Source organism: Canis lupus, chromosome 7, assembly GCF_048164855.1.
Source record: "Canis lupus baileyi chromosome 7, mCanLup2.hap1, whole genome shotgun sequence".
NCBI lineage: Eukaryota > Metazoa > Chordata > Mammalia > Carnivora > Canidae > Canis > Canis lupus.
The window spans coordinates 8845796-8860406 of NC_132844.1; the positions used below are offsets into that span (position 1 = coordinate 8845796).

The following is a 14611-nucleotide window of genomic DNA, read 5'->3' on the forward strand; positions in this document are numbered from 1 at the left end:
CTACAGAACTTATATTAGCCCCCGCCCCCCACCGCCGCCTCGAAAACCAGCGACCGCGCCTAAAAAAGGGGGTTCGGTTCGTCATCAACCGGCCAGGGGGCTCGAACTCGCGCCGCCCGCCCCGCCAGCCAGGCTCCCCGCTCCGTCTGCGCATGCTCCAGCGCGGCTCCGGCCGCCCCGCCGGGTTGGGCGGAAAGGCCGAGGGCGGAGCGCGGGCCACGTGGGTCCCCGTGACGTCATCTCCGGGCGCCCAGGGTGACTGGACGCGTCGCGGGCTCCCCGGGCCCCGCGGCGCTGCGGGTTGTGTCTGCAGGATCCCGGGCGGGCGGAAGTGCAGGCGGGCTCGGCTCCGGCCTCCGCGCCGCGCTGCCTTCTGCGGCTGCGCGGGCTCTCGGGACTCCAGGCTCGCGCGCCCCTGCGGGACCGGGTGTCAGAGCGCCGTGCGCCGCCGCCGCCCTGCCTCGGCCCGGGACCCGGGCGTGTGCTGCGGTGCGGGGCGCCGGGGAAAGAGCTGGCGTTTCTGGTAGGGTGTGTGTGCGCGTGTGTGCGCGTGCGTGCGCGTGTGCGGGGTGGGGGGCAGTGCCCGGAGGAGAGGGTTGGGGAGGTGCCAGGTAGGTGTGGCGGGAGGGAGGGGCGGGCGGCCGCCGGGGGGGGGGGCGGGGGCGGGGTTGACCAGACGCCGCCCCCTCCCCCTCCCCCTCCCCCTCCCCCTCCCCCGCCCCCGCCCCGGGGACCTTGGGGCGCCCGGACGCTGTCGCGCCCCGGGCAGAGGTGTCAGTTCCTCGCAAAAGTAGGAAGCCCTGCGCCTCCTCGGAGGCTCCGGAGTTTGCTTCGAGACGCGCCTCTCCGCCCGCCCGTGGAACAGTGATCAGAGGAGGTCTGTGCCCGGGCCCGGCCCCGGCGGGTGCCTGCGAGCTCCCGTCTGTCTTCTCGACGGCGTCCAGGAAGCCCCGTCTTCGCGGTCGTGCTGATCAGCGCCCGCCGAGTCCTTTCTCTTTCTGTCGGCAGAGAACTTTCACCTCCTCTTCTGCCCCGGGCGATCTTCAGAGCATCCTCCCTGCAGCTGGAGGAACGTAGGGGACACCAAACCGGCTTCGTTCTGGATTTTTCTGAGGGGTTGGGGGAGGCTCGGCAGGTCTCGAGACCGCTTGCTGGACCCCCCCCGAGGCCTTGCAGAACCCGCTTGATGAGGCTCAGAGCCTTTCGGGCTGGGCTTTGAACGGAATGGGTCTGTGGTTGCCACAGATGGGTTTGTTGAGGGAAGTAAAGGTGTGGGGCCGAGGGTAATAGTTGACAGTAGTTGAGGGGGGAATTTTAGAGTTTTATGCTAGATTTGAGTGTGTGCCCTGATCTTCAAAGATATGCTGGTTAAACCGGGGGGGGGGGTGAGCAGAATGGCACCATATGACCATGACTATCTATCTATTTATTTATAAGATTTTATTTATTTATTCATGAAAGACCTAGATGAGCAGAATGGCACCATATGACCATGTCTATTTATTTATTTATAAGATTTTATTTATTTATTCATGAAAGACCCAGATGAACAGAATGGCACCATCTCACCATGACTATCTATCATCTATCTATCTATCTATCTATCTATCTATCTATCTATCTATCTATATTTATAAGATTTTATTTATTTATTCATGAAAGACCCAGAGAGAAAAAGAGGCAGAGACACAGGCAGAGGGAGAAGCAGGCTCCATGCAGGGAGCCCCACGTGGGACTCGATCCCGGGTCTCCAGGATCACACCCTGGGCGGAAGGCAGACACTCGACCGCTGAGCCACCCAGGGATTCCCATGACCATGACTATTTGGAATAATTTACATACTCCACTGTAGGGCTGCTTTATCAATTTAACAAATACTGAGTGCCTGTTACGTGCCAGGCATTGCACAAATAGTAAATGCGACAGTAACCAGTGAACAAAACAGTACACATTTGTACCTTCATGGAGTTCACTTTGAAGGAGGGAGAAGGACACATTAATGTAAAAATTAATCTAAAAATAGGTCGGGTGGTGAAAAGTGCAAGAGAGAGAAGGAATAAAGCCTTCAACGAGGAATGTTGGTGGCGTGCATAGGAAATTGCGGTGGTGGCTTTAGAAAAGAGAATATTTGAGCAGAGACCTGAAAGTGGTAAAGAAGTGTGTCCTGTACCGCAAAGTCCCCGAGCCAGGAGCCTACCAACTAGTTTGGCTGGAGCGGAGTGAGCAAAAAGGGGGAGAGGTAGATCATCAATGTGGTCAGATCATATTCAGCCTTGTAAGACTTTGTAAGAGCTTTAGTTTTTACTTTGAATGAGATAGTAAGCTTTGAGTAAAGGAGTAAACTGATCTGATTTGTGTTTAGAAGGATCTTTCTGATGCTGTGCTGTCTGTAGCAAGGGCGGAAATAATGAGATCCCTTCCTATGTCATTTATCCAGGTTATAAGTCAAGGTGACTTGGATCGGTGTAATAATAGTGGTGACGGTGAGGAGTGGCCAGATTCCGGACTTGTGTCTAAGCCAAAGCAATAGAGATGAAGAGGTGTCGAGGATGACTCCCTATATATATCTAAATATATATAGATCTAAATATATATATTTTAAGATTTTATTTATTTATTCATGACAGACCCAGAGAGAGAGGCAGAGACACAGGCAGAGGGAGAAGCAAGATCCATGCAGGGAGCCCGACGTGGGACTCGATCTCGGGACTCCGAGATCATGTCCGAGGCTGAAGGTGGCACTAAACCGCGGAGCCACCCGGGGCTGCCCATGACTCCCAAGATTTATGGCTTTAGCAACTAAAGAATAATTACCACTTAGTGATTTGGGGAAGACCATAGAGTAATAGGAGATGAGGGGGGAAGGTGTGAAACAGTTTCTGTTTGCACATCCTAAGTTTTCAAATGAAATGTCGGTGTTGCGTGGTATATGTAAAATGTAAAAATGGAGGTCAGAAGAGAAGTCTGGGCTGAAGATATAAATGTAGGCGTCGTTAATGTATGAAGGATGTTTAAAGCCATGAGAGCTCTCCAAAGGCGTGGTTCAAGGACTGGGTCCTGGTGCGCTTCGACTTTGGAGGAGGTTGGAGAGATTTAGGAGCTATTCCCCACCTGGGATTGGGGGCAGCTGGGCTATATATCAAAACTCCTGTTGATAACCATTGATCCTTAGTGACCTGAAGGAAATAAAAAGCTAGTTCATTAGCTGGAAGAGTGAGTAAGGTGATGTGAAAATTAGAGGAGAGAGGAGGTACGAAATGGTGATCAAGGACAGTGAAAGAATAAATGGACTCCGGAAATGTAGGAACGCTGGCCAGTACTCAAAGTTCTACTCTTGAGGTTAGTGTACATCAATTTAAAAAGAGACCAGCCAGCATAGATTATTTTTAGATGTTTTCAAATTTACTACTAATAGTTATTTGATATTTTAAGTAATTTCTAGGTAGTTGGGTACTTTGTCAGCACAATAATTTCAGGTAATAGGTTAGCCTTTCATGGTTTGTAGTGTGAAGGAGACTAGTTAATTGTGCATTATATTTTTATTATACTCCTTGTGCTGTTTGCTAAATATCGTTGGCTGGGAACCTGCTTTGTTCCAGGCCTTGAATTAATTTGCAGAGAATGCAGCAATCAGGAAGTAGCCCTGTCCTCCAGAAGCTTACTTCCGATAGACTGCATCATAGGTTGTGATTTCTATGCTTCCAAAACATTGCCTTCTAATAATTGGATGCACGGTGATGAAAGTGTAGTGTACATATGACAGGGGAAAATATTCTTGTAAAGTAATGAAATTTGCTGAATTTAGAGTGTGATTATACTGATTTGGAGAAGACTTTAGGTGGAAAAGTTTCTTAAGTAGGTAGTATAACTTTTCAATTTATATATTTTATACATTTTCCAATTGTTTAACAAAAATTCCAGAGCCTGCTGTGTGCTAATTATGCTAATATTGAGGATACAAAGTAAATATGACTACTTCTGCTGTCAGTGAACTCAGAGTTCAATGTGGTGACAGGCAGGAGACAGATAAGATAAACATAACCACAATGCATGGTTATAACATGCTGTTGTAGAAGTAATTAGATGGGAGATTGCTTAGTGGAAAGCTTCCCAAGGAACTGATGCTAAACTGACTCTTTTTGTTTGTTTTTAATAGTCTTCATAGTAATAGTACTTTATTTTATTTTATTTTTTTACATTATTTTTTTGTATATTTTTTATTGAGGTTTGATTTGCCAACATATAGCATAACACCCAGTGCTCATCCCATCAAGTGTCCCCCTCTGTGCCCGTCACCCAGTCACCCCAACCCCCCACCGCTCACCTCCCCTTCTACTACCCCTGTTCCTTTCCCAGATTTAGGAGTCTCTCATGTTCCATCACCCTCTCTGATATTTCCCACTCATTTTCTCTCCTTTCCCCTTTAATCCCTTTCACTATTTTTTATATTCCCTGAATGAATAAAACCATATGTTTGTCCTTCTTCAATTGACTTACTTCACTCAGCATAATACCCTCCAGTTCCATCCACGTCGAAGCAAATGGTGGGTATTCATCCTTTCTACTGGCTGAGTAATATTCCATTGTATATATAGATCCCATCTTCTTTATCCATTCATCTGTTGATGGACACCGAGGCTCCTTCCACAGTTTGGCTATTGTGGACGTTGCTGCTATAAACATTGGGGTGCAAGTGTCTCGATTTTTCACTGCATCTGCATCTTTGGGGTAAATCCCCAGTAGTGCAATTGCTGGGTCCTAGGGTAGCTCTATTTTTAACTCTTTGAGGAACCTCCACACAGTTTTCCAGAGTGGCTGCACCAGTTCACATTCCCACCAACAGTTTAAGCTGACTCTTAAAAGAGGATTAAGAATTGTCCAAAGAGAAGAAGATGAGGAGTTTAAGCAGATAGGCCATGGAGGCATGAAGAAACCATGTATTAAATACATATGCCATTTATTGAGTGGTCACGAGATGCTAAACACCCAACAGCCTTGTGAAATTTACAAACACAAAGTTCAAAGATGTCAGGATACTAGGACACACTGCTTGTAGGTGGAAGTCTGGGTTTAAACCCACGGGATTTCAAAACCCCTTAACCTTATCTATCTGTATGTTTACTGTTGGGATTTAAATCTTCCCTGTCCTTGTTCTTATCCCTCAGCCAGTTTTTCATTAACTTTCTATTCATTCTTCCTTGGAAAGACCTCATATCTGACTCTCATCTCTCCACTGTTACCAGTCGAGGTCAGGCAACTCATTATTATGTGCCTTAAGTGTTGAAATCACTTCCGGGCTACTTCCCTCTCTCTCAGACTTGGAATCTCTTTGTACACTTGCTACTATGTAGCAGTTTTAATCTGTTTTAAAATGTTACAGGCTTTGTAGGCTTGTTGGATGAAATTGAGAACCCAGTTTCTATTTAGTGTGCTTCATGACCTCGTCTAATTTCACATTTACAGATTTGACATTAAAGAAATAATAATTGCTTTTGTTTCTCAGCACTTACCATGTGTCCAGTACCATGTCAAACACTGTTGATTTTTTTTTTCCTGGAACAACCTGATGAATTTTGTAGGTAAGGGAATTGTAATAAAGTGACTTGCCTAGAATCATAGGTGATATTAAAATGTCACAGTGTCAGCTCTTTCATTAGCTAGTACTCCTTCAACTTAGAGTTTCTTAAAAAATTGGCATGTACATTGCTCCTACAGACTTTCTGCCTTTGTTGATGCTGCTTTGCCTTGCTTGGAATACTTGTTGTCTTTACTCCATTATTTTACTTATAGAATATTCTACTCATTCTGCATATACTCATTCTTCTATATTCTACACTTCCTCAAGTGCCGTATCTTTTAAATTCTTCCCTGAACACTATAGGACATATTAATATTTTCTTTCTCCCGAAAGCTTTCATAAGATAGCATTTAATTATAACCATGGACATGTTGGAGTTGGAAGGGATGTTGGTAACCAGTATGACAAACAAAAGAACATGAGATCAGGGCAGCCTGGGTGGCTCAGTGGTTTACAAACGCCTTCAGCCCAGGGCCTGATCCTGGAGACCCGGGATCTAGTCCCATGTCGGGCTCCCTGCATGGAGCCTGCTTCTCCCTCTGCCTGTGTCTCTGCCCCCCTCTCTCTCTCTCTCTCTCTCTGTCTCTCATGAATAAATAAATTAAAATCTTAATAAAAGATGCAAAAGAACATGAGATCGGAAATCAGAGATAAACAATCTTTACTGTAAGCTTATAGAGTGTTGTAGTAGAGGAAAAGTAAAAGTGCAGTGAGAAAAGAAAGATTTTACCTGAGTTATGCATAAAAGAAAGGCTATTTTCAGCTGGGTCCTGAAAGATGTTTAAGTCAGAAGACAAGCTGGGGAAGGCTACTTTAGGGTAAGGAACTACCATCATTAGCAGAGCCATGGAGAAGATATGAAAGTTTATGGTATATTTAGTAGATTAGGAGATAATATACTCTGGACAATGCTTGAGGTTTTTAAAAAGTTATAATTGTTATGGTCACTACCATCACCTTTGTTTTCCTGCCTCTGTTTTAAAAAAGTTGATGGAATACTCACATCCTTTAGTTTTATCCATGTATCAACTAGTTTTTTGACAAATTTTTTAGTTTTCTGACACATTTTTTAGTTGAGTGTATTTGCATGCTTTCTTACATAATTCATTGTAGATGAATATTTATTCATATTCAGATGAATATTGAATGACTAACATTTTATGTTGTTATAAATTTGGATCTGTGTATTTTTCACAGTTAGTAGCCGTGTTTGAAGTTTTCATAAATCTGTTTAGAAGTTTCTATTGTTTTGTAAAATTTATATCGACTGCCACATTACACCTTCAGCTTCCTTGACTCAGTCAGTTCTTCCCTTGAGGTCCTGCAAGGCATATATACATAAGAAACAATGGCATATGGGAAATAAGTTACTGTCACTGGTTTTGTGCCTAAAATCCTATGTCAGACCTTTGGTAAAGTCTTATATTCCAGCCCAGGTTGTCAAAGTTCTGCAGTGGGATTTTAGGTGTAAAGCCAGTAAGAGAGAAGTCCATGCTTCTATCTCTGTTGGGGAGAGACTCCCAGAAATAAAGAGAAAAGGGAGCCATTAGTCATTTCTTTTTATTGTTTACTTTTTACTGTTTACTTTTTACTGTTTACACATGAAAGGAAGAAGCAGAAGAAAATGCCATGGAAAGAAATAACAAGGTGGTCAGGTGTTGTCATTTGGTAGAGTAGAGGAGAGAGAAGGGAGCCAATATCAATATTTGATATTTTTATTTATGGTGACCCCGCGTATTAATAAAAAAGGCGTGTGTTGGAATTTGACAAGTCGGATTATTATTCCTTCTGGAGAGGACAGTGGTTGGAGAGATGGGAAGATCTGGTAGAAATGGACTTTACTTGGGTGGCCATACCCACTTTAATTTTTAATTTTCTTTTAAGTTATATTGTCTGTCTACCTATTTTTTTCTGAGGCAGAAAAATTATCCAATGTGACAATACTGATAGTGACTTTCAACTTTAAAATTGTACTTAAGTGTTCTTAAAATCTCTTAGGAAAGTAGCTCTTTGCCTCAAGTTTTTTTCTTGTGTGAGTGAGAAGAATCTTAGTTGTAGCTAATGGTTAATTGGGTGTGTCAAAGTTTTACATAAACTACTGCTTACCAGCTTTGTATTAGATTCAACTTTTTTTTTAAAGATTTTATTTATTCATGAGACACAGTGAGAGAGAGAGAGAGAGAGACAGAGGCAGAGAGACAGAGGGAGAAGCAGGCTCCATGCAGGGACCCCGATATGGGACTCGATCTCGGAACTCCAGGATCACACCCTGAGCCAAAGGCAGACGCTCAACTGCTTAGCCACCCAGGCGTCTCTAGATTCAACTTGAGAGTTTTATTTGCTTAAAAAAAAAAAAAAAAAAAAGAGAGAGAGAGAGAGTTTTATTTGCTATAACTTAAATTTCACTATTTCCTGTCATCAGTAAATTTATTCATATGATCAAAATATTAATGTAATCAGGAAGTAGTGAGATCTTTTCTATTTTCAGTGAGTTACTTTTGTGTGATAGTAAACTTGGGAATTCTCTGCAGAGAAACTCACTGTGTTTGAATTGGAAGCATATCAGGGTGGAATTATATATGAAGTGTGAATGCTTGTATCGTTTGCTTAAAATGGTGACTTTTATGGATATACTTCAATAAAAATTAAAACACTGTAGTTTGTTGGAAAGAGCACTAGACTCACTTCAGTAACTCAGTGACCAGAGCTGTTATCCTGGTTTCACTGTTACTTTAGTGGTAACTTATAAAGTTTATCCTGGTTCCTGGTTTGACTGTTACATTGATACTACAAAATTGGACAGATTTTTTTTCACCTCTTTCAGTTTATTTCCGTGTAGATAACATTGCATCCAGTTGACCTCTAAGGTGCACTTAAGTATAATGATACAAAATTTAGAACCCTCCTTGAGTCGTTCTCTTTAATTAATTTATAGTAGTCTTGATGCACTTGGCATTGGTTAGTGGATAAGAAAAGAGAGAAAAAGCTCTTTGAATAATTCAGTGTTAGCAATTGGTATTTAACTAAACTGATACAGTTATTTCAAATGTTTCCATAGGATATGCTGGTTTATGAAAGATGGATATATAAAAATAAATATGAGTAGAAGGATATTGAATCTCAGTATCCAGGTACCGACGTTGTTTATTTCTACATTTACTGATACGTACACTGTGTTGTTACCCAGTTGTGGAATATTAGTGCTGGAAGACACTTGGATTTTACAGAGGTCAAAAGTCGTATTCTTCTGTCATCCCCCAAATATTTCAGTTTGCAGATTTACTGCTATCTTTGTGGTATAGGGAATATTTTAAGTTCAGAGTAGAAACATTTACTACTAATTGTGGCAGAGGATCGGGAGCCGGGTTTGCAGAGTGGGTAGGATTTGAACAGGTGAGAATGAGCGTATTAGGGAGATGGTAGGATAGAGAGCAAGGTATTTAAATTGCCAGTTTTGCTAGGTTTATAAAAAATATAGTAAGTAAGACCGGAAATATTGGTGGAATCAAACCATGGACAGGGTAAAATTTAGAGTGGAAATAGAACTATACAAAGATTTCTTACCAGGATGAGGGAGGTTTGTTGTGGTGGTTGTTGTGGTTGTTGTTGTTTTTTCCAGCAGGAGCAAACTATCTGGATGGAGAGTAGTAGAGATTGACTATATTAGGTAGGGAAGGGATAATTGCAGGGATGAGAGTTTGGAGTTGGGGTATAAAAGCTATAAGGATAAAGAAAGACTTCACTTTAGATGAGCTATAGACTCTCCTGGGGCTTGAGAGAATGAAACAAGTATAGCTTCACTTTGGCTGTGGTTCATTAGTTGCATGAGTTAGCACACGTAATTTTGAATTATTTACTTCTGTGATCCTTTTAAATAAATAATATCTCTGCATTTAAAATTTGTACTGATTTTACATTCATTTAAAGAATGCTGATAACAATTTTTTGAAGTCAATAATCTTTATGGCATTCATTTTTTTTTACTATAATCTTTGTTTTAGAACATATTCATTTATCCTTACAAGAATCTGACTAATGCTCTTCATTTTATTTTCAGTTTGGCTTTGGATGAAAAAAGAATTTAGCCTATATGTACTGCTTTAACCACTGGAAGAATGACAGATGACAAAGATGTGCTTCGAGATGTGTGGTTTGGACGAATTCCAACTTGCTTCACCCTGTATCAGGATGAGATAACTGAAAGGGAGGCAGAACCATATTATGTAAGTATGTTGATAATAGAAAATGGGATATCTAATTTTGTCCATTTTTTTTAAGTGAAGCTAAGAACCTGGAGGCTGTTATCCAACATTGTATATACAATTAATACTTGCTTATTATGGAAAAAATTAGAAAACACAGATCAGCAAAAGGAAGGAAATAAAAATTTCCTCTAATACTGCCACCCAGAGGAAAAAAACTACTGTTGACATGTTGATTATGGGACCTTTGACTTTCTTTTTTCTCATGAATATATACATATAAAATATGTGATAATGGAATCATAAGTTATGTGCTTTAGGAACAATTTTGAAAATAATAGGCTCAGATTTGATTTTTCTATATTTAAATGGTTCCAAGTAACTGTTTACCAAATTATTTTTATATTTTTTATGTTTATATTATTAATTATTTTCATATGAACATCTGAATGTGTGTTTTCATATGTTGATAAGCTGATGTATATTATTTATATAAAATGTTATTTAATACCAAATTGCTGAATGTAGACTTACAGGTTTGAATTAGTGTCATCTGTTCTTAAAAAAATATCAAGTGTCTTCTGATTTTAGCCTACCTTTTTTTCCTTTTCCAAACGCACATATAATCCAAACTTAAGCATCTGTCAATCAGAAATACTAGTATCCTGCCTTTTTTACTGAATAGGCCCTAATAGGTAAAGATACTCTCAGTTATCATTATTTTAGTTTTGTCTCGGGGTACATATGATATTGTTTACCTAGGAGGATCCGGAACAGTGGAAATGTATTTGTGGTGTTGGACTTTCTCGTTTCACTTTAATAAAGCTTGCCCTTTGCTTTCTCCCTTGTCTGTTTGAGAGGTAGTGCTGCTCCTCAGCCTGCTTCAGCCATGGGAAGTCAGCCTGGTGGAGGAAGCTACTTAAGGAGCCCCATATACTCACTTTTTGGGTACAGGAACTGTTTCATTTTTCTCTGTGTATCCTCAGCATCTGGCATAGGTCATACAAGTGGTAGACACTCAGTATATGAAAACCTCATACGTTCTGTTGGGATTTTGTTTTAAATCGTCTCTTTGGGTTTTCTTACTGAAAATAATTTTAGAGAAATTGGGTAGTATTTTGTTACTAGTATTCAGGTTATTGTAAGTGAATATATACTTTTGAGTCATTTTAACTTTGGAAATCTCAACAGTTTTCTGCCTTTAGAAAAATTTCCATAGTTAAAAACAAAATGTGGTCACAGTTTATTTTTAGAAGAATTTCACTTTTATTTATTTATTTTTTTTGCTTCTCCTTCTGTAATATGTGTTAGGATATCACTTATGTTTTTTGTTTCCAAACTAGTTTCTGTTATTTTAATTAAAACTTTTAACCTCAAATGGCATTCTAATAGTATCTAAATGAAGGAATATATGTGTCTAGTTTTCAAAATGAAAAATATGTAATTTAAGTCCCTTTACTTGTTAAGTCAGAATATGGTGTTTGACAGCTTCCTGCAGTTAAAAAAAATATCCAAGTAAAAAATATAGTATTTCTCCTTCTTTGTGTATGAATCTGTTAAATATGAAGACTATTGTGAGAGTGGAGTGTGAGTTGTTTTCTAGCTGCTTCTAGTTGAATTGAAAATGGCAACAATTATTGGGGATATCTGTAGGAGGAAGACAGTTGTTTTGTCTAATTGGTAATTGTTTTTTTTAAATGTATTTTTCCCTAACTTTTCACCCAAAAGAAACTCATAGTAATTATGATTATGTTTTTGAAAAATATTGGGTGACAGACATATAATAAATATTAAACAAAAAGCTGCAGTTTAAAACCATGTAGCATCATCCAGATTTTGCTTTTTACATATGTACACACTTACTCATAAGTTACTACATGCAGGAGGAAAATATACAAAAACAGCAGTGGTTAGTCTTAGAATTATAGATGAGAATGGTGGTACCAATCTGGTTTTAGTTTACATGTGTCTTAGTTGTAAATTGTGCTTGAAAGTATTTTTAATTGCTTTGGTTTATAATAATTATAATATTTTAAGGATTCTGGAAGAAACGAGGTAAAAATATCATAGCCCGGGAGCTAGTGAACCTCTTTTCCAGACATCTCAAAGCTCAGGTGAGGGGATGTAACAGGATTATCACCATGACCTTGAAAAGTCCACTTGTATTCAGGTGGATGTGTAGAAAGGATAGGTGAATGAGAACGTAGTTTTTTTTCTTTAAAGATTTTATTTTTAAAATAATCTGTATGCCCAACATGGAGCTTGAACTCAAAACCCTGAGATCAGGAGTCACAAGCTGTACTGATTGGGCCAGCCAGACACCTCTACAGTTTACTTCTTATAGTGCTTATTCTTTATTTCTTAGAAACTAGATTTTAAAATATTTACTCATACCAAATTTATAAGTTAAATTAATATTCAAAGAGTCTTTCTGTTTCCAATGGAAACAATATTAATGTTAAATATATTCATGTTTATTTCTGCAGTTTGTTTTGTTGCCTCTGCATAAATCTCCTTTCAGCCTACATCCCATATTTATGTCAGAAAATTTTATCTTAGTTTGCAGGGAATATTAGAAAGAAAAATTGTTAGAAGCTAGGCAGCTTTTAGTTTCTATTGTTTCTGTTATATTCATTTAAACTGTTGTCTTTCATTTAGATTATCTAATATAAAAACATACATAGTAGTTTGCATTTATATTTTGTGACTTGTTACACAAGAGGAAATCACGCAGTCAGGCAGATGGTCATAAATCTGAGTGGACCCTAAACATTACACAGTAGTCCTTTTATGTTTACTTAGTCAGCTGTCTGTTCTTCTTCAAGGCTATTTCTCTGAGCCTGACCTTATTTTTCACTCTTAAGAGGTAACCTCTCTTCCTGCTTCCTTAGCCTTCTGTCACCAAGTCTTCTGAATGTATCTGCACTCACACACATTGACTTCTCTCTTGTTTCGTTTTTTTTTTTTCTTGTTTCGTTTTTTTTTTTAAATTTTTATTTATTTATGATAGTTACAGAGAGAGAGAGAGGCAGAGACACAGGCAGAGGGAGAAGCAGGCTCCATGCACCGGGAGCCCGACGTGGGATTCGATCCCGGGTCTCCAGGATCGCGCCCCGGGCCAAAGGCAGGCGCCAAACCGCTGCGCCACCCAGGGATCCCTCTTGTTTCGTTTTTTAAAGATTTTACTCATTTATTCATGAGAGACACACAGAGAGGTAAAGACATAGGTAGAGGGAGAAACAGGCTCCCCGTGGGGAGCCCGATGTGGAACTTGATCTCAGGCCCCGGGGATCATGACCTGAGCCGAAGGCAGATGCTCAACCACTGAGCCACCCAGGTGCCCTTTCTCTCTTGTTTTGATGGAAGAGGTGTCCTTCCTCGTAGGCAAGTTCCAGCCTTCTCTCTGTGCTCTGGATCCCATCTATGGTCTTTTCAGGAAGCTAGTGGTTTCTGATATTCTTCTGCCTTCTCTCTTTCTTTTACTATCAACTTCTACCTACCAGCTCCTTTTTTTGCAGCATTTATATTATCTTAAATTCTTCGTACCCTAAAACAACCCTCTGTTTCCCCATTTCTCTTTCATGCTCTTGCTTTCCCTTCATGACCAGACTTATTAAAAGTCTGTACTTGTTGTCTCCTTTCCACCTCCTACTTACTTTACTGCAGTGAGTTTCACACTATTCCAACAGAACCATTCTTGAAGTCACTAATGACATCTTTTTTGCCAAACCTTCAGTCTGTTTTTGAATTTTCATTTGCTTGATCTCCCAGTGGTATTTTGATGTTGTTGTTGGCTATTTTCTCCATTTTGTGACACTGTTCTCTCTTGCTCTGCAGTGTCTCATCATTCTGGTTTTGCTTCTACCTTTCTGGGTTGTTTTGTTTGTTTGTTTGTTTGTTTGGTCTCCTTTGCCACATCTCCCTCCTTTTGTTTATTCCTTCATGTTGGCATTCCTTGGGGCCTTCCCCTATCCCCCCGCCCCCACTTCACTTCCCCCCTCTGGAGTTGTTCATTTTTATCTCTTTGTTAAGCGTATTTTGACAACTCCCAAGATTTTTCTCCTGAGCTCCAGACCTATATGTCTGCTGGATATCGAACGGGGAGTGTGTTTGAAACTACTCATCATTGTTACCTACAGACAGAATGTCATCTGCCATAATTCCTTCCTGTTTTTGAAAGTAGACCTATCACCCAGTTAGTTAATTACTCTTACCAGTAATTAAGAAAGGACTCATCCTTGTTGCTTCCTTCTTCCATATTCCAGACATTCAGTCAGTAACTTAGTCCATCTGATTTTACATTTCACATATCTCTGAAACTTACCCAGTTTCTTTCACACACATTGCTAAGTCTAGTTTAGACCACCGTGTAAAAACTGATGAGATTTCATAGTACTAAGCAATTTCCCTGGTTTCATTCTTGCCTTCTTTCAACATTTTCAGTTTGCAGTTGGAGTAATCTTTTCAAAACACTTATCTGATCCTGTCACCTGCCTGCCCAAAACCTTTAGTAGCCTTTCATCATCTTTAGAATCCTTCATGTAGTTTACAGCGTTCTCTGTAGTCTGGTCCCTTGCTTCTTCAGTGCTGTTCTGCCTCAACCCTCTATATTCCTGTCATTTTCAACTTCTTTTGGTTCCTCAGATGTGCCAATCTTTGTCTTTTTGAATTCATTCCATGCCTTCTCGTGGTTTCCTCTGTCTGGGGTGAGCAGCAGGATCTCCCACCCCTACTCACAACCACACATCCACAACACCCATGTTTGGTTCCCTCTTCTTTACCTCCTAGCTGTTGCCTTAACAAAGACTTCCTGTCAGGGATTTCCCTAAGC

The 14611-nt window shown here is 40.4% G+C and overlaps 1 protein-coding gene across 5 annotated transcripts in view; it reads left to right on the top strand.

Annotated features, from left to right (window-relative positions):
- The first annotated feature begins 264 nt into the window (after positions 1-264).
- Positions 265-14611, top strand: part of ATG5 (autophagy related 5) — a 127447-nt gene continuing 113100 nt past the window's right edge. Inside the window, exons 1-2 of one of the 5 annotated variants that reach the window (XM_072831916.1) lie at positions 265-523; positions 9636-9801. In XM_072831916.1, the coding sequence (XP_072688017.1) occupies positions 9694-9801 (108 nt within the window). In that variant the 5' untranslated portion in view covers positions 265-523; positions 9636-9693. Of the gene's footprint in view, positions 529-706; positions 878-9635; positions 9802-14611 lie in introns of those variants that run through there. The other 4 variants (XM_072831921.1, XM_072831918.1, XM_072831919.1 and 1 more) reach the window with 4 other exon arrangements.